This window comes from Equus asinus, chromosome 2, assembly GCF_041296235.1.
Source record: "Equus asinus isolate D_3611 breed Donkey chromosome 2, EquAss-T2T_v2, whole genome shotgun sequence".
NCBI lineage: Eukaryota > Metazoa > Chordata > Mammalia > Perissodactyla > Equidae > Equus > Equus asinus.
In genome coordinates, this window is record NC_091791.1 from 31,801,345 (window position 1) to 31,821,813 (window position 20,469).

Below are 20,469 nucleotides of genomic sequence, written 5' to 3' on the forward strand. Positions count from 1 at the left end.
GAATGGGGATGGAAGCATCTGTAGGCAGTCCTGATCCACAGGACAGGAGAGGGTTCTTGGCCTCTGGCCAACTCTAGAAGGGAGAAGGTTGTTATGGTCAGCCCTGCATAGTGGGCAGTGGGTCTGCCGTCAAAGTAGTGGGTGCCAGCTCCTCAGCTGGCTTCTTTTTTTGTTGTTTTTAAAGATTTTTATTTTTTTCCTTTTTCTCCCCAGAGCCCCCCAGTACATAGTTGTATATTCTTTGTTGTGGGTCCTTCTAGTTGTGGCATGTGGGACACTGCCTCAGCATGATTTGATGAGCAGTGCCATGTCCGCGCCCAGGATTCGAACCAACGAAACACTGGGCCGCCTGCAGCGGAGCGCGCGAACTTAACCACTCGGCCACGGGGCGAGCTCCTCAGCTGGCTTCTTCATCCCCACAGGCCAACCATCCTGAGGTGGACCACTCATCTTGAGTTCCTTGCATTATCCAAAGTTTCCCGTAGCCTGAAAACACTTGAGGTGAGGATCTTTGACTATTCTGGCTTTGCCTCTACATACTATGTGCTTATAAGCATTCAGCTCCCCTCTCTACCTATGCTATCTGCTTGATTATCCATCACTACAGAAGCCAGGGTTCAAAGTGCTCCAAGGGGGGAGTGATGCACATGCAGAGCAGGGCTGCCCTCTCGTGGCCAAGAAGAGAAGCCAGTCCACAGTCCTTATCCCAACCCTTGGGGCTAGATGATTTTGGAATTCAGAATTTTTTTGGCTTTTAGGAGGTAGTCAATGTAAATACTGTATAATCTCTAGTAGAGGAACATCTCATAACAAAATATGAATATTTCTGCAACAAATGTTCACACTAAGAGGGATACCTGATGATTAGAAGTAGCTTCATATCAGTGTAAATTCAGGTCAGATTTCGGTGTCAAATGAGTTATGAAAATATTTCTGATTTTCAGAGCATTGGGATTTCGGAAATGAGGACCTGTATTTTCCTCTACTAGAGGAAAACAGACTCAGAAGCCATATCTCAGCAACTCCATGGAAACACAGGGTTCTTTGTCCTTAAAATCGCACTCTACCTGGTCTTCAAAGAAAATTAGACAAGAAAGGTCAGAACTGGACTTGTTATTCATACATTTGCGTTGGTTTAAATACATTACATACAATTTCTACAGTGCATTAGAAGAACAATACAGAGGCAGCAGCACTCTCACAGCCCGGCCTCTACTCCCTGACACTGGGGGACAGGGCCATTCTGTGAGTGCCACCCAGAAACCTGCCCTGGCACTCTGGCCCCTGGCTCTCCCAAAGACCACATTCAAGGCAACCTGAGTACAGGCTTCAAGGAGAACGGAGACAGGCCAGGAGGGGATGTCCCGCACTTTCACCTGCCAGGGCTGGGACCAGCTCCCTCTTCCATTGGACCCAATTGCCTTCTCATAACAGAGCTGGTCTGGATGAGGGCAATGTGCAGATCTGCTTGGTTTGGGGAAACAACCAGGCTCCTTTTTAGGCTGTTTAGCTTCTCTTGACACTCAGGTGGGGAGCTTTACCAACACACCTGTGTAAAGATGTCTGTGAAGAGCTAAACACGCCTGGGTCCCCTTCCGACCTCTGGGAGCCCTGCTGCTCCTGCAGTCTGGGGGCAGGCATTCTCATAAACATGGTCCCCCAGGCCAGAGCCCAGGTCAGCTGAATGGGATTGTCACGGTGGGGCCAGCGGGGGAGCTGTGCCTTCATCCTCAGGGCATGCATATCCAGCTCCCAGAGGCTCTTCCTCTCAGCTGGGTGGAAGCTGGCGCTTGGGGGCTGGAATGGAAGGGGATCAGCCTGGCCCAGCTGACAAGAGTGCTGGACATCTCTGCTCTGCCTCCGGGATGGCGGGAGCTGGGCAAGCAGAGGGCACACGGCCATAGTCCTTGCTCCTTTTCTTTGGTTGATTTTCCAAACCTTCAAGATAGTTTCTTTCCAAGGCTGATTGACCAGTCGCAGGGGGCCAGCAACTTGAAGTGTCCAGTAGCATAGGGCTGCCCCTTAGCCACAGATGGCACCCTCCTGAGGCCGTTCTTTGCTTTGGTGTAGAAAGGGCTCGGACACCTGGCAAGGGGGACAGCTGAAGGACATGGAAGCAGGAAGATGACACTGAGCTGGGTAGGCACTGGGGGACAGTTTGAAGGCCTCTCTCCTTTGGGCCTGCCTTTCTCAAGAAGCCATAGAAAAACTGGCCTGGAGCAAGAAGTCAGGGAGCAAAGGGAAGCGGCCAGTGAGGAGGCAGAATACTAGTCCTGTTATATCCACCAAGCTGCAGTGGTAGCATAAAAAGAAGTCTAAGGACCTAATATCCTGTCCTTTTCTGAGCTGAGACCCACCCCCAGAACCCAGGACTGAGCCCCTAAGTCAAAAGAGTTGAGAAAAAATTATCTAAAACAACAGGAACAAATGAGAGGACTGGCAGGGTTTCCCACCTTTGGCTAGGGCCAAGGACTCAGGAAGCAAGGCTGGAGTAAGTTTGCCCATAGACCAGTTACAGCTCCCAGTATACACTTGGGCCATGTGGACCACTTTGACATGCTGGGGAGTCAGCTTCCTCCCTCCTGCCTTTGCCTGAGTGATGGACAAGCAGCAGGCCTGCACAGAGACACAGGTCCCTAGCAGGGCAGAGAGCAGAGCTGACATGATCGTTGGCTCGGAGGTCTTGAGCAAAAGCATCCACCCTGAGAATTGCGTTTGGAGGCTCTCAGCCAGCCTATTGCACTGGGGGAAGGGGAAGAAGACTTGGCAAAAACCCAAAGTAGGTGTGACTTCTGTCTGTCCCGGCACTGCGAGTCACCCAGCTGCCTTGGTCCACAGGAGTAAGGAAATGAGAGGCACCTGAATGTCTGGGTCCATGCAAATATAGGTCTTGATTAGAGGTTTCTGACATGAGAGGATCTGGGATTCTGCCTGTGTTTTGCCACTAGTATTTAAATTTGTTTTTTGTTGTTTGTTTGCTTTTCTGATGCAGAATACAGTGAGGAATTGAAACAGCAGGGTGTCAGGGAGGGAACGGAATTTCCCAGCCTGCCCCCAGGAGACACTAGAAGGGAGATGCTCCTTCCCAGGCATCTGAACTACTTGCAAGGAGCTCCAGAAGCGCCCCCAGCACTCAGAAGGGCCCAACAGCACTCAACGTTCCTCTGATTGTGCTTCTCCCTGTGCTTGGGAAAGCCCTGAGCGGGGTGACGAGAGAGGGAGAGCTCTTAAGGGCAATGTTCTCCACCAGCTTCTCTGGCTTCTCCTGCAACCCACTCCCCAGGCTTCCTCCAGCCCAAGTCTCAGACAATATGCCTTTGTCTGCCTCTCAGGCTACCACCACGAAAAGAAAGGTTTCCGACTCTGAAAGCTCTGTGTGTAGGAATCGCTAGCAGACCGCTGGTGGGAACGGGCCGTCTCAACAATCACAGGTGGCATCTGGACGAGGTGCAGGGGACTCTTGTTGTCTTTCAGGGCCTGGCTCAGATTTAGGATCTGCAGTGGGAAAAATGAGATCAGTGAGGGAAAAGCCTAGGTCTGCCTCTGAAGGGAGACTGGCAAATAGAGTGCTCCTATAGACCAATAAAAAAATAAAGCACACACCAATGGAAAATCGTACAAATAGGCTATTAACAAAAGCAGAAACATAAATGGGCAATAAACAAAATGGAAATCTCTCCAGTCATTTTAAAAATACAAATGAAAACAAATACCTCCCATTTTTTGCCCTTCCTGTTAGTAAAGATACAGAAGACAATGACAACTCAGAGTTGGAAGAGTTCTGAGACATGGCTGTGGGGATGGATCATGGACAGTCCTTCAGAAAGGCCAATGGACAATAAAGACTTAAAGGGTTACAGGCCCTCAGACAGCAATTTCATTTTTAGGGACTAAGGAAACAATCATGGATATGCGTCAAACACTTAGTTTCAACCAATACAGTGCAGTACTGTTTATAACAGTGAAAACTAAATAAATGCCCAAGAGTATGGGATCAGTTAATATTTAAGGGATAAGAAACGAGCAATTAAAAAATATATTTTATTGGTCTGGAAAGCTGATCACGATGTTGTTAGAAAAGAAAGAAGAAAGGAACCAGTATTATAATGTGACCCCATCTTTATTTACTAAAATTCTATCTTTCTATCTGTGGAGAAAAAAAGTCTGGCAATTGGCAATGGTTATGTCCCGGTCAAGGAATTACAGGTGATTTTTTGTTTACTGTTGTTTATCCTTATTTTCTGATTTTTCTGCAAAGACCATGGAGTAAAAAAAAGCCAACATTTCATTTGGATTCTTTGTCCAATGCTGTCTCTTCATCATCTTTTTTTTTAAATAAAATTTTTACTTTAGAATAATTTTAGATTTACCAAAAAGTTGCAAAGACAGTACAGAGAGCTCCTATATACCATTTACCCAGCTTCTCCTAATTTTAACAACTTAGATAACCATGGTACATTTACCAAAACTGGGAAATTAACATTGGAACATCACTATTAAACAAACTCCAGACTTAATTTGGATTCCATTAGCTTTCCCAGTACTGTTCTGTTCCAGGATCCAATCCAGGAGACTACACTGCATTAGCTCCTTACCAACTTTTGTCTGTGTTTTACAGATATTTTAGATCTGTGTCAGTGGGGACACATTTTCTCCCCCTCGTCAAAATTAGAATCACCACCATTTAACTTCTCTCGTAGGATAATACAAAGGCTCAAGTTGTCCTAGGATAGACAGGCTTTTTTAAACCACTAGATGTTGAAGATATTCACGGCCAGGCCACAGACACATGGGAGGGTAAGTTAGGCTGCCCCTGAAATCACACACACTCACAGCTTTCAAGCCACAAATGTCCTTGGCCCGCAAATGTTGCCCATAAAGAGGGAGAGATTCACCTGGAATCGAGGTCAGAAGTCAGAACTGAATCTTACCAGTAATGAATTCCTTTTCTATTTATTGTTTTGGTACTTGTCAGTATCCTAAGCTGCTTCAAAGAGCCTTGAGCACAAGATCAGGATCGAGAACTAAAAGGAGGTTCAAATGGAATTGGAGCCGGTTGTGCAGGAGACCGCCCAACCCATGAGACAGAGGATTTTAAACCTGCCCTGGCTGGTCTTCCTGTGCTCCCTTAGGTTCTTTGGGTGAGAAGCCACTTCTTATGCATGCCAAGGTATCTGGGGCAGAATGTCAAATTGTCTACAAGTTACTTTCAAAGGATTTGGCAAAAAAAAAAAAAAAAATTATCTATCTAGGGACAGAGACAAACTATATAGATATACTATAGACAGAAATTATACAGATATATACAGATATTATTCAGATAGATAACATATACAGATATGAGATCAAGCAAATGAGGTTAACTGAGTGTAACAATTGGTGAATCTCGGAGGAGATACCACTCTTTCAACTTCACCGAGGTTTGAAATTTTTCAAGTTAAAAAGTTGAAGAAAAATTTATAGCAGGCACATAATGCTAAAAAATAAATACTGTCTTTGAAAATGTTATTTAAAGAGGCTTTCTCTCAGACCCTGCATTTGATCTATCTCCTGGTTAGAAGCCTATATGGTGAGTAACATCGTCTATCTTTTGACTCCGTCTCTCCAGGGTTCTTCACTCTCCCGCTTTGGCTCAGGACCTTGTACACCCCACTCTGTGATTACGGCTCAGATAGGCAGAAGCTTGTGACCTCCTTCCCCTGGGGTACATCAGATTTCTGTAGAGCAGAGGCTCATTTTGCTTTGATATGTGATTGGTGAGCGAGTAGGGGTGTGACTGATACACTGGCCACCTCCATGTGGGAGGAGCTGGATGCTAATGGAAGCTTATGGTGTTCGGAGGCAGGCATTCTAGGTTGTAAGAGGCCAAAAGGCCCTCAAAAGACACTAAGAGCACAAGATGGAGAGAAAGATAAAGCTGCACTCTCCCAATCACCGCTCCCCCTCGCCTTTTCGGGCCAGTCTAGATAATGGCCCTAACTGGGTATAATGGGAGGAGGGTTGCTATGGTGGTGGCAAGCGACAGAGTTGGGAAGGGAATAGAGAAGACAGTACAATAGGGACAGAGGCACAGCCTACATAAGCTTGAGAAGAAGTTTGTTCCTTTATGCTGAGTTCCACAATACCAGAGTACATCATGCAGCTTTGAAGGTTCCCCAAAACTCTGCCAGCTTGACTGGGCCCTTACATCACTTGGGAATGTTGGAAGACCTGGTATTCAGGCAGCTATAGTAACTGCAGCTCTTAAAGCCCCTGTGCATCCCATTTCCAGCGAAAAATGTGCTCAGCAAGCCCAAGGGTTGCTCTCACCAGAAGCCTTGAGCTAACTGGTAGGAAAAGGTTAATGTTAATTATGACTGGGACATGATCTAAAGGACAAAATCTTGTCCTTTAAAGACGTGAGAAGCTGACTTTTTTATATACAAAATCATAATCAAAATAACTATCACATACTGAGTACTTCAATATGCCAGACACTACTCCAACTGTTTTAAATCATTTATCTCATAATCGCCCTATAAGGTAGGTGCTGTTATTAATCCTATGTTACAAACGGAGAAACTACAGGAAGGAGAAATTAAGTTAACTGTCCAAGACCTCAAATGGCAGAGACAGGATTCAAACCCAGGCACTCTGACCACAATTTGTGCCCTTAACTGCTAGGCCATTCCAGCTCTCTTTAAGAAGACTTCAAAGTGATAAGCAGAATGTCAGTGCCCAACAGAGTTTTTAAACAATTTTTCAAGCATATTCTTTACTATGCTTTGGAGGATCAACAATGCCCTGGGGATTTCCTTAGCTTCCTTTGAAGGTGAAGTGGAAAGAGAAGAAATAATATGACTTATAACAGTAACAGCAAAAATTATAACCACAGCCAATATCTGAGTGCTTACCACGTGCCAGGCATTGTTTTTACTAAACACTTGATATGCATTATCTCATGCCAACTCTGCAAAGTATTATTATATCCCATTTTATAAAGAGGGAAGCAGAGGCTCTTGCCCAAAGCCTAACTCTTAACCACCAAGGTATGTGGCCTGCCCTGAGCTACTTGAGGACAGGGACCGCTAGGTGAACTTACCAATGAACTACCCAGCAACCAGCACACAGCTAAGCACATGGGAAGTGCTTCCCCAAGCACTGGATACCATGGAAGAGTCGGGAGATGGGGAGGGCTACCTTTCCTCTCCCATGTGTTAAGGCAGAGTCACAAATATGTATGACACAGACTGACGAGGGTGTAAAATACAAACTTTACACATTACTCAACATAAGCACATAACCCTCCTAGAGAGATACGAGGGATGACACCAGGAGGATGTCCCAGGCTTACCTGTCCTCGCATAACAGCAATCTGCTTATGGAACTGTCCCCTGTCGAAACCAGGATCTTTCTGCAAAAGAAGGGCAGAAGGAGATGGACGCTGCATGAAACCCTCAGAACTCATTTTCCTCCTCCAGTTAGAAACTTGCTAATAAAGAAAACCTACATGAGGCTTATAAGGTGTAGTGAAGTCAACCACCACCCCAAGAACTCCCTGTTTCACAGATGGGGAAACAGAGAACGAGGACATGTCTTGCCCTGAGTCTCATTATTAACTCCAAAGAACGTCAGGCTCTAGTGCTCCACAGGACACACAGGATATACACCAGTAGGATTCATCAGAGCTGTCAATTTTTTTCAAACCAATCCAAAGTAGGTCCTGATGTCAGGTCCTATGTCCACATGTGGGAATCTTGCTCTTCATTGGCTAACACAAGTCAGAAGCGTGTTAGCCATACTCTCTCGGCTTGTATCAGGACCAGTTAGAAAAACCATTAGGAATTCCTTCTTTTATACAGGGACAAGGCTGAGGTTCCCAGGTCTAACCTTGAAGAGTTCATAGAGGTCCTCTTCTAAGTCCTTGACGAAGTTAGGGTCCGATATCTTTGGAAGAATCAGATCTTTGATCTCCTGAGAGAATGGGACTTTTGCCTGGGGCAACCAGGCCCAGTAAAAAGGATCTGCAAAGAGGAAAGGGCAGAAGCAAAGCTGGTGTTGAAAAAAATCCCTGCCCATCTATGTCTTCCATCTATCAGGGTACTGCAAAAGGCAGACCACCCTTCTTCCTTGATATACAACAGAAAAAAAGAGTTACAAAGGCTTGTTAATCCTAAAGGTTATAGTTAGTAAGTGGAAGAACTAGGATTCAAAGCCAGGTCTGCCTAATCCCAGAGCCTGTGCTCTTTCTCAGACATTATATGACCTTCCAAGATGTAAGCCTATCTAGAAGCGTCACTTATCACTAAGGCATTGAGATGCTCCTTCTAAAAAGACAGACTAGTGCTGCAAAGAGGCTAGTGACCTCCTACTTGTATCTCTCCCTCTTTCCAAAAGTTTCTCAGTTATAATGGGGCAGGAGTTGGCTTCCAGGATGTCAACAAGGAAGACAGAACACTGACAGCAGGTTATATTTAGAGACAAAAACAAAATAAATTATGATAAGACAGTCCTCAAAAAGAATGAGCAAAACGCAAAGTGGAGATGAGAAAACTCAACTCTATGCTTCTATTAGGAATAATGTAAGATGAAAATAACAGTTATAGCTTACATTATAGAGTAGTTGCTATGTACCAGCCATTGTGCTAGAGCGCAAGAGCTGCACTATTTCATTAATTCTTAGAACAATCCTGTGACACAGGTATTATCTACATTACACAGACAAGAAAACTGAGACTGAGCAAGAAAAGAGGCAGACCACAATGGTCTTGAGACTTACATGCCCTCCAGGAGTCAGGATGCTTCAGGGGGAAAGCCAGCCCATTGTCTATGGCAGCCACCTTGATAACAGGCTCCTTCACCACCACCCAGTCTGTGTCCTAAAGAGCAAGGAAAGACTAAATACTTAGGGTCCCATCTGCCTCAGGCCCTTTATAGTAGGTAGCAAAGCATCCCAACTCAACCTCCTCAAGCACCAATCCTTATTCAACCTCTGAACTGGTTTCCATATTGTTACCTGCACTTAGTACATTTATGGTATCTCTCACTTGGCTTGTTCTAGGTTCTGAGTCCCTTTCTATCTGAGAAAAGGTGCACTTCCCCAGCAGCTGCCACAGTCCTTGCTAAGAAAGGAAATGACAATAACAAAAGATAACTATAAGCCATTCCTCCTAGGGAAAGGCAGTGAGAATCCTGAGAGTATGAAAAGAGGAAAGAAAAACCAATTATCAGTCAGCCAAGGTCCTTTTGTATAGACCTTGAATCAGATGCCACTTCACTGGTGGTGACCACATTTTCCAGTGAGATAACGGAACCAGGGAGGATAATAGCCAGCTACTCTTGCACAAGGGAGTCTGCTCTCCTGCTACATAAAAAGGAAAAGGACAAAAGCCAAATGCAAAAAGAGTGGGACAGGTTACCTGTGACAGCCCATGTCAGACACTCCCATGACAGTCTACCTGACTTCATGCTTTAGGTTCACTGGTGCCATCACAGGAACAGGGAATGTGGGTCTAGGAAACCTGCATCAGAATCCCCTGGGATACTTTATTAAAAGTGTGGAATCCTGGGGCTGGCCCCGTGGCCGAGTGGTTAAGTTCGCGCGCTCCACTGCAGGCAGCCCAGTGTTTCATTGGTTCGAATCCTGGGCGCGGACATGGCACTGCTCATCAGACCACGCTGAGGCAGCGTCCCACATGCCACAACTAGAAAGACCCACAACGAAGAATATACAACTATGTACCAGGGGGCTTTGGGGAGAAAAAGGAAATAATAAAATCTTAAAAAAAAAAAAAAAAAAGTGTGGAATCCTGAATTTTACCCCAGATGTAATGGGGAAAGGCTTGAAGAATCTGCACTGTTTTTAATAAGCCCTTCAGGTGATTCTGCTGTACAAAGTTTAAGAACCACTATTAGAGAAGGAAGTAAAAACACTATGAGGATGTGTTAACTAACCTTATTGTGGTAAACATTTTGCAATATATACACATGCATCAAATCATTACACTGTACATATTAAACTTGCACAATGTTATATGTCAATTATATCCCAATAAAGCTGGAAGAAAAAAAAAGTTTTAAGAATGTTTTATTCTCCTTCTCCAGGTAGGCTTCCTGCTAATTTTTTAAAATGTGCAGACTGAGCAGGGATAGAGAAGTGTGGTGGGGTATAAAAGCAATGAGAGAGTTAAGAAAGTTGCAGGAAGTAGCTTTTACTAAACTGACGTTCTACGGAATTGTAGTCTGTTGTGACCACAGTGTGCCATGGTCAAAAAAACTTAGAAATCACTGGGCCAAACAGATTAAACAGATTCATTTAATGCACTACTGCTCAGAAATTTACTATGCTACTATGTATTGTGAATTTCCAAGTAAGGCATAAAGTATGTAATATGTTCCAAACTTATTTGAACTTTTCTTCATGCTATCCCTATTAACATCATTCAGTAGGATATTCCTTAAAAAACAGATTGAGAAAAACTCTACCAAATATTAACCTATCAATTTTAACCAGATGTGCTAGCCTGATTCTCTGAACTTATGTGACCCAAATCTCTGACTATTATGTGCTTCCATATTATGCATATACTCCACTTCATCCTCTTCTTCAAGGTATAGATCAACATCTTACCCGAGAGCTAGAACTATCCATTGGACAGTCATATTTAATCAGCCAGTTGTCATTGCCTCGATCTGTGAACAGAAATACAAAGTTAGTAGAAAAAACTGGGGTGACTTTCACCTTCATTAATGATGGACTAGGTATTTGGACACTTGGACCAATCATTCTACTGAGAATGAATACAAAAAATGGATAAAATATTGTTAAATCTCTTGGAGGCTTCGGAGATTTTAACAAGACTATTAAGAGTTAAAGTGTCAAGATCTGGGAGAGAAAGGAAATCCAGAGAGAGGAGTCCAGTATTTGTGGCTTCTTTTCTCCTAGAGCACCTGCTGATTTGGGAAGAGGTAGCTAAGAGGCTGAGAGGTGGAAAAGTGTTCTAATAGCCTTGTGGAACTGGGAAGACAAATTGTAGTACAGTGACTGATAAGAGGGAGGAGGCCCTGGTAAATTATCCATGCTTTGGGTTGAAACCTGAAGGGCTACACCTTGGAAATAAGCAGAGTTTCCTCTCAATACCTGAAATAAAAGTGATCCTGGATTACTGGTGCTCCTAGCTGCTTGCCGAGAGCAAACATCTTCTTCCAGACAGGACTTACATCAGCATCCTAGGCCTCCAAATATTTCTATGATTTCTGATATACAATATCTGACAATCAAAAATAACTAGGTATACAAACAGACAAAATGACATGAATATAAACAAAGAAAACTACAGAAAACTAAAATAAACCTATAGTGGCTCCAAACAATGAAGATACAGACTCTAAAATGTTCAAGATAAAATCCTTAATATATTTAAGAAGACAAAAGGCAAAATTAAGAATATCAGCAGAGGGGCCAGCCCCGTGGCCAAGAGGTTAAGTTTGCATGCTCCACTTCAGCAAGCCAGGGTTTCCCTGGTTCAGATCCTGGGCACAGACACGGCACCGTACATCAGGCCATGCTGAGGCGGCGTCCCACATAGCACAACCAGAAGGACTACAACTACAATATACAACTATATACTGGGGGGCTTCGGGGAGAAGAAGAAAAAAATAATAATAATAAGATTGGCAACAGATGTTAGCTCAGGTGCCAATCTTAAAAAAAAAAAAGAATATCAGCAGAAAACAAAAATCTATTAAAAAAATCAAACAGAAATTCAAGAACTGAAAAACACCTTTACCAAAATTAAGAATTCAATAGGTGACTTTAACAGCAGATTGTGCTAAAGAGAGAAGTAGTGATTTGAAAGACAGGTCACAAGAAAATAGCCAGAATAAAACATGCAGGAAAAAGGGACACATACATTAATGTATATCTAACAACATGTAATTGGAAGGAGGAGAGAAAAATGGGCATAAGTAATATTTAAAGAGATAAGAGTTGAGAATTTTCCAAAAGTGACAAACATATCAAACTATAGATTCAAAAAACCTTGTGGATCCATAATAAGATAAATACAAAGAAAACCATACATAGGTATATCATGGTAAAAATGTTGAAAATCAAGTACAGAGAAAATCTTAAAAGGAGCTAGAGAAAAAGAAAGATTACCTTCAAAGAGGTATGGACAACTGACTCAGAAACCATGGAGGCAAGAGAACAATGGAATGCCTTTTTTTTTAAATTGCTGAAAGAAAATATCCTTCAAAAACGAAGGTGAAACAAAGACATTTTCAGATAAACAAAAAACAAAAAAATTAATCACCAGAAGACTAGTACTAAAATATTCTCCAAGGAAAATTATACCAAATAGAAGCTTGGAGATGCAGGAGGAAATAAAGAACAATAAAGTGGGTAAGTATGTTAATAAATCTAGATAAATATTGTTAGTTTTGTTTGGTGTGATAGTGGTATATTAAAAAAAAGAGTTATCTTTTAAAGACATACTGAAAAAATCATAAATAAAATTATATCTGGGATTTGCTTTAAAAGAATAAAAGAAGGTAAGCAAATGGAAGTGGGAATGGGAGAGGATTAGTCATGGAGTGACTGTTGAGGCTGGGATGACTGATTCACGCAGGTTCATTATTCTGCTTATTTGTGTATGTTTAAAAGTCTTCATAATTACTATTAGTAACAATAATAGTATTGTCTTATAGTTTTACATAAACGTTTTTATATATGCAGATATATAATTAAAAAGCATGATATTAATAGTATAAAAGTCTGGAGATGAGTAGATAGAGCTAAGGGTTTCTAAGATCTCTGCATTATCCAAGAAAATGGTACCAATTTTATATTAGATTTTGGGAAATCAGTGATTCACATGGTAATCTTGAAAGTAACCACCAAAAGAAAAGACAAAGAGTGCACAACTTCTAAGCTAAAAGAGGGGGGAAATGAAATAATTATAAAATAATTTAAAATAAAGCAAGAAAAGAGAGGAAAAAAGGATCATTGAGAGAAGGGGAGAAAAAAAAAAAAGACAGGCAGAAAACATAGAAAGCAAATAATAAGATGGTAGATGAATATCCAAATATATCTGCACATACACTACAGATAAATTAACTAAATGCTCTAAAATTAAAATATAACAGTTCTGGGGCCAGCCTGGTGGCATAGTGGTTAAGTTCATGTGCTCCAATTCAGTGGCCCAGGGTTCGCAGGTTTGGATCCCAAGTGCAGACCTAGCACCATTTGTCAAGCCATGCTGTGGTGGCATCCCATATAAAATAGAGGAAAATTGGCACAGATGTTAGCTCAGGGACAATCTTCCTCACCAAAAAAATTAATTAATTAAATTAAATATAATAGTTCTTTCACTGGATAAATAAAATTGACAAACTTTTAGCTAGACAGACTAAGAAAAAAAGAGAAGACTCAAATCACTAAAATCAGAAATGAAAGTGGTGACATTACTACTGATTCTACAGAAATAAAAAGGATTATAAGAGAGTACTATAAGCAATTGTACACCAACAAACTGGAGAACCTAGATGAAATGGACAAATTCCTAGAAACACAAAACCTCCCAAGACTAAACCACGAAGAAATAGAAAATTTGAATAGATCTATAACTAGTAAGGAGACTGAACCAGCAATCGAAAATCTCTTGACAAACACTAGCCCTAGATCTGATGGCTTCAGGTGAATTCTCCCAAACATTTAAAGAAAAACTAATACCAATCCTCCTCAAATTTTTCCAAAAAACTGAAGAGGAGGGAACACTCTATAACTCATTCTATGAGGCCAGTATAACCCTGATACCAAAAACAGACAAAGACACTACAAGAAAAGAAAACCACAGACCAATATCCCTTATAAATATTGATAAAAAAATCCTCAACAAAATAATAGCAAACTGAATTTAGCAGCATTTTAAAAGGATTATACACTATGACCAATGGAATTTATTGCTGGAATGCAAGAATTGTTCAACATACGAAAATCAATCAATGTAACACATCACATTAACAGAATGAAGGGGAAAAACCACATGATCATCTCAATTGATGAAGAAAAGCATTTGACAAAATTCAATATCCTTTCATGATAAAAAACACTCAACAAATTAGGAATGGAAGGAAACTACCTCAACATAATAAAAGTTCTATATGAAAAAACCACAGCAAACATCATACTCAATGGTTAAAGACCAAAAGCTTTTTCTCTAAGAACAGGAACAAGGCAAGGATGCCTGCTTTCACCACTCACAATCAACACAGTACTGGAAGACCAGAGCAATTAGGCAACAAAAAGAAATAAAAAGCATCCAAATTGGAAAGGAAGAGGTAAAATTATCTCTGTTTGCAGATGAGATTATCTTACACATAAAAAACCCTGAAGATTCCACAAAAAACTGTCAGAACTAATAAATAAACTCAGCAGAGTATCAGGATACAAAGTCAACACAAAAATCAGTTGCATTTCTATTCACTAACGATGAAAGGAAATTTCCAAAAAGGAAATTAAGAAAACAATTCCATTTACAATAGCATCAAAAAGAATAAAATAGGGGCCAGCCCCGCGGCTGAGTGGTGAAGTTCGTGTGCTCTGCTTCAGCGGCCCAGGGTTTCACTGGTTCGGATCCTGACCGCGGACATGGCACTGCTCATCAGGCCATGCTGAGGTGGCGCCCCACAGGTCACAGCTAGAAGGACCCACGACTAAAATATACAAGTATGGGGGCTGGCCCCGTGGCCGAGTGGTTAAGTTCGCGCGCTCTGCTGCAGGCGGCCCAGTGTTTCGTTGGTTCGAATCCTGGGCGCGGACATGGCACTGCTCATCAGACCACGCTGAGGCAGCGTCCCACATGCCACAACTAGAAGAACCCACAACGAAGAATACACAACTATGTACCGGGGGGCTTTGGGGAGAAAAAGGAAAAAAAATAAAATCTTTAAAATATACAAGTATGTACTGGGGGGATTTGGGGAGAAAAAGCAGGGGAAAAAAAAGAAGATTGGTTAACAGCTGTTAGCTCAGGTGCCAATCTTTAAAAAAAGAAAAAGAAAAAGAAAAAAAGAATAAAATACTTAGAAATTAATTTAACCAAGGAGGTGAAAGACTCGTACAATGAAAACTATAAACCATTGCTGAAAGAAATTAAAGAAGACAAAAATAAATGGAAAGATATCCCATGTTCATAGACGGAAAGATTTAATATTGTTAAGATGTCAATACTACTCAAAGCAATCTAGAAATTTAATGCAATTCGTATCAAAATCCCAATGACGTTTTTTGCAGAAACAGAAAAACCCATGCCAAAATTCATATGGAAGCTCAAGGGACTCCAAATAGCCAAAACAATTACGGGAAAAAAAAAGAACAAAGCTGAAGGACTCATACTTACTCCAAAACCTTCAAACTTACTACAAAACTATAGTTACTACAAAACTTACTACAAAGCTACAGTAATCCAAACAGTGTGGCACTGCATAAAGACAGACATACAGACCAATGGACTAGAATAGAGAGTCTAGAATTAAATTTTCACATATATGATCAAATGATTTTTGACAAAGGGTGGGAAAACCATTCAATGGGGAAAATAGTCTTTTCGACAAATGTTGCCAGGAAAACTGGATATCCACATACAAAAGAATGAAGCTGGACCCTTACCTAACACCATGTACAAAAATTAACTCAAAATGGATCCATGACGTAAATCTAACACCTCAAACTATAAGATTCTTAGAAGAAAACATAGGGCAAAAGCTTCATGACATCGGATTTGGCAATGTTTTCTTAGACATGACACCAAAGGCAAAGACAACAACAACAAAAATAGACAAATTGGACTTTATGAAAATTCAAAAATTAATTGCATCAAAAGATACTATCAACAGAATAAAAGGTAACCCACAGAATGGGAGGAAATATTTGCAAATCATATGTCTGATAAGAGATTAATATCCAGAATATATAAAGAACTCCTACAACTCAACAACAATAAAACAACCCAATTCAAGATGAGCAAAGGCTTGAACGGACATTTCTCCAAAGAAGACATACAAATGGTCAAAAAAGCACACGAAAAGATGTTCAACATCACTAATCATTAGGGAAGTGCAAATTGAAACTACAATGAGATACCACCTCCCACCTATTAGGATGGCTACTATCAAAAAACCAGAAAATAACAAGTGGTGGCAAGGATGTGGAGAAATTGGAACCCTTGTTCGCTGTTACTGGGAATATAAAATGGTACAGCTGCTGTGGAAAACAGTATGGCAGTTCCTCAAAAAATTAAACATAGAATTACCATATGATCCAGCAATTCTACTTCTGGGTGTATACTCAAAAGAATTGAAAGCAGTGTCTCAAAGATATTTGTAAACCCATGTTCCTAGCAGCCTTATTCACAATAACTAAAACATGGAAGCAACCCAAGTGTTCATTGACAGATGAATGGATAAGCAAAATGTGGTATTTGTGTACAATGGACTGTTAACCTTAAAAAGGAAAGAAATTCTGACACATGCTACAACATGAATGAATCTTGAGGACATTACACTAAGTGAAATAAACCAATCACAAAATGACAAATACTGTATGAGTCTACTTATATGAAGTATTTAAAGACAAAACTGTCCTGTGATAGGCCTTGCTGCTATGAATGACTAGGGATCAAGGATATGAGTACTCTACACGTTGCTTTGGAAGAGCCAAAGTGTCTTCTGGGACCAAGAAAGAGGCCAAGATAAAATGTAAATACTGGGTCCAGGCCATAGCACCTCTGATAACTACACATGATGTGGCTGGACAAAGCATCTCTTGGAAAAGTATTATCGAGACCCTCCCCAAATGTGCATAACCGTTCTGACTTAGAAAAAAACCCATCCTGATAGGGTCCCCTGATACCAAGCTCTGCACGCTTCCAGGCCTCCCCCTGGGCCTGCCCACAGCCTGGCACAGGGACTGGACCACACACAGCTGCGCACCAGTGTTGCGGATGATGTAATCCAGGACCACCAACCGCTCAAACTGCAGCAGTAGTTGCCGGTTAGTGTTCTCAGGGAGAGGTTCTGCTTCAAAGCGCCGTAGCCAGTAATCTGCATCTTTGTAGCCTTCAACAAAGAGCTGGAATGAACCAACCTGCAATCAAAGAGGAGGAATAAAGGTATTTCCTTACAGTCCAAGTCCAAAGACCCCAGGAGTAAGCCAGGTACCCACTAAGGCCGTGTGGAGTTTATATCAGAAAAGGGTTGTAACGGTGATTGCCCATCCAAATTCAAGAAGTCCATCTAAATGGTTCAGGGGAGACCAGTGAGAAAGTTAGGGTCTCTGTTCTCTGGAGAATTATTCCTCAAACCTTAGGTCCTTGACAGAAATGAGGAAGACAGGAGCCTCAGGGCAGGCTATTCATGTGTCCATATACAAGTGTGTGGGCACCTTGCTTCACCTCTTGACGGCTATGCCACTATAAATCATCACTTTTAATAAACCACATAGATGCAGTCTATACCTTTGGCGGTAGCCCGATGCGGTTAAACCGCGCCCCAACTTTTGGCACCTTCTCCAGTGCAAGCCGCTTGCCCCTGGACTTCACTCGGTCAATGGCACTATAGTTGAAGGTCTCACTGGCCAGGTATACTACCTACAGTGGAAAGAGAAGAGATACCTTGGTTAGAGCCAAGTTTAAGGAACTATACCACTATGGCAGAGGATAGCTAGATGCTCACCAATACAGTTCCTCTTCCAGGGCACACAGGAAGAATGCATTTCTCAGCCTTTCTAACTGCTAGGATAGAGTATATGACTAGTTCGGGCCAATGGAATATTGACAAAGTGATGAATGTATACCCCTTCCAGGCCTGGTCCCCAAAACCTCCCATGATCCTTAGTTCACATTCCCCAATCTGTGCAGCTGGAAATGAAGGCTCTGAGATGGCCAAACCACATCATAGAAGGATGTAGTGACAAGGGATCTAGGAGAGCTGCCTAACTGGCATGGATCTATGATGTGAGCAAGAAATAAACTCTGTGTTAAACCACCACAACTCAGGGGTTGTTACAGGAGTTAGCATGAATTATTCTGACTAACACAGGCACCTCCTGGGTTAGGAGATGTCATCTCAATGCCTATTTTCTCTCCAAATAAAAACAAATTGCAATTTACTCTATACCCTTTTATTTCCCTTTGAATTTTGTACCATGTGCAATTAATCACATTCAAAAAATAAACACTAAAATTCATTTTAATTTTTAGTGAAATGCTATATATATGCATATTTATACAGACTATATCTGGAATATTACACAAAAAATTAGTAATAGGAGCTGCCTCTGAGGGAGGAAAAGGAGTGGCTGCGAGACGGGGTGGAAGGAAGGATGAATTACTCTTCTCTGTTTATTGTGCCTTCTAGATGCATGAATTGCCTATTTGAAAAAAGATGTTTTAATGGACTATCAATATTATATTTTATTGTCAAAATGCAGTGATATCACTGTAATCCATATGTACGTCCATTATTACACTTAGCACATCGTCTTGTGATTATCCATTCATATAGCTAACTTCTCTCTTAAGACTAATGAAATTTTGAGAGGAAGAGAACATCTTATTCACATTTGCATCCCTAGTACCTAACACAGTGCCTGGCACATAGGCTCATTAAATATTTATTAAGTGAATGAATGAATGAGTTACAAGCTTCTTTCAGAGATAGCAACAAGTGAGTTTTAGCATGTAAACACCTAAAATCAAATTTATAAGATTCTTTCTTTTCCTAAGCCTTTCAGAATTCATTGGAAACAAGTAGTTATTTTGCCCATGAATCTTAAAGACAAAGAGAGGCAAAATAATCCCTTCCCTGCCATCCATCCATCCATCTGTCCATCCAGTGTTAACAGAGTACCTACAATGCACGTGTAAGGTACTGTAGGTTGGCACTCTCTGTCTTACAAGTCAGGAAACACAGGAACAGGAATAAAGGGAAAAACAGGCTTTCCTAAGACTACCTTGCCAGTTTCCACAGTGAAATCCTGGTGCTCTCAAGCCATAAACCACCCTTTCCCCCATCAGATTTTATTTTCGATCACTTTTTATAACAAATCACTTTTTCCCTATGACTAGTGAAACTATCATAACCTGAAACCTCACAGGAACAGAAAGCAGAGATTGCTATCAAGTGAGGATTAGAGTCTTACTATGTGAAGCTCCAGTGCAACGTGAGCCTTCTTTCCATAGTGAGAGATGCTCTGATCAACTGGATAGAATCCTGTCACAAGGGTAGCAAGGCAGGGAGGGGAGAGACTGCCTTTTACTATTCTCTAGCAGCTGTATATTAAAGCTTGCAAAGTTCTATCTCATCTCAGTCTCACGGAAGACAAGTGTTTTTGTTGTTGGTGACTTTTTTTTTTGAGGAAGATTAGCCCTGAGCTAATATCTGCCACCAATCCTCCTTTTGCTGAGGAAGATTGGCCCTGAGCTAGCATTCGTGCCCATCGTCCTCTACTTCATATATGGGACGCCTGCCACAGCATGGTTTGATAAGCAGCGTGTAGGTCTGCGCCTGGGATCCGAACCGGCGAACCCTGGACCACCGAAGCAGAGCACATGAAACTTCTACGCCATCAGACCGGCCTGTGTTGTTGCTGACTTTCTGACACAAAAGATCCTCAGGCCTCATTAAGGTTCTCTAACAGGGAAAGAGGAAGACCAGAGTTGGGGAAGAAAGGGATTGTGGGGCGTGACATTTGATTAGAATAGTCATAAAAATACCGCACGCAAAGATGCATGGAGTGTTTACATTGTGCTAGGCACTAGGCTACATGTTTTATATGGATTATCATGTACAATCTTAATAACCACCTTATAAACTAGGAACTATTTATATCCCTATTTTTATAGTGAGGAAATTGAGTGGGTGGGGGGATGGGTCTTAAGTGACTTGCTCAAGGGTCACCTAATGAACAGTTACAGAGCCAGAATTTGGACTCCAGCCTTCTAATTCTTAGGCACTACACTCCAGAAGCACAGGCAGAGCAGGCAGGCACAGGGCCAAGTGGGTCTGTTATTTATCTAGGAAATAAAAGAAATTACAGAGTGATGAGCAAGGAGTATTTAAAAGAGTTTCTAGAGTCCAGGAAGGGCCTAGAAGGAGGATTTCAGGTTAGGCAGGACATCTTAAGAGCATTAATTATCATACAAGATGTTCAAAGTGTGCTGTTTAACTATATGGACAGAGAGAGAACTAAAGCATGAAGGGAAGAAAAGAGCTGCACAAGGCCAGGCAGTGAACTGCCTGTCAAATGGGAGCTACCAGCCTGGAACTACAATCAAACATTCTCTCCAAAGACCTGAAGTTGGGGGATCTTGGGTATTGTTTGTCATGGTTTGATATTCATTCACTGATTCCGCTGCTACTTACTGAATGCTTACTATAACTATAGTACGTTGCTAGGTGCTGAGAATGGGAGAAGGAAATTTTAAGAAA

At 41.6% G+C, this 20,469-nt stretch overlaps 1 protein-coding gene across 1 annotated transcript in view; it reads right to left on the reverse strand.

Annotated features, from left to right (window-relative positions):
• Positions 1-1,098: 1,098 nt before the first annotated feature.
• Positions 1,099-20,469, reverse strand: part of PI4K2A (phosphatidylinositol 4-kinase type 2 alpha) — a 29,791-nt gene continuing 10,420 nt past the window's right edge. The window contains exons 3-9 of the mRNA XM_014862699.3: positions 17,496-17,627; positions 16,972-17,125; positions 10,610-10,671; positions 8,759-8,858; positions 7,870-8,003; positions 7,334-7,393; positions 1,099-3,495 (exon numbers count right to left, since the gene is read on the reverse strand). Coding sequence (XP_014718185.2) covers positions 3,334-3,495; positions 7,334-7,393; positions 7,870-8,003; positions 8,759-8,858; positions 10,610-10,671; positions 16,972-17,125; positions 17,496-17,627 — 804 coding nt within the window. The 3' untranslated portion in view covers positions 1,099-3,333. The remainder of the gene's footprint in view (positions 3,496-7,333; positions 7,394-7,869; positions 8,004-8,758; positions 8,859-10,609; positions 10,672-16,971; positions 17,126-17,495; positions 17,628-20,469) is intronic.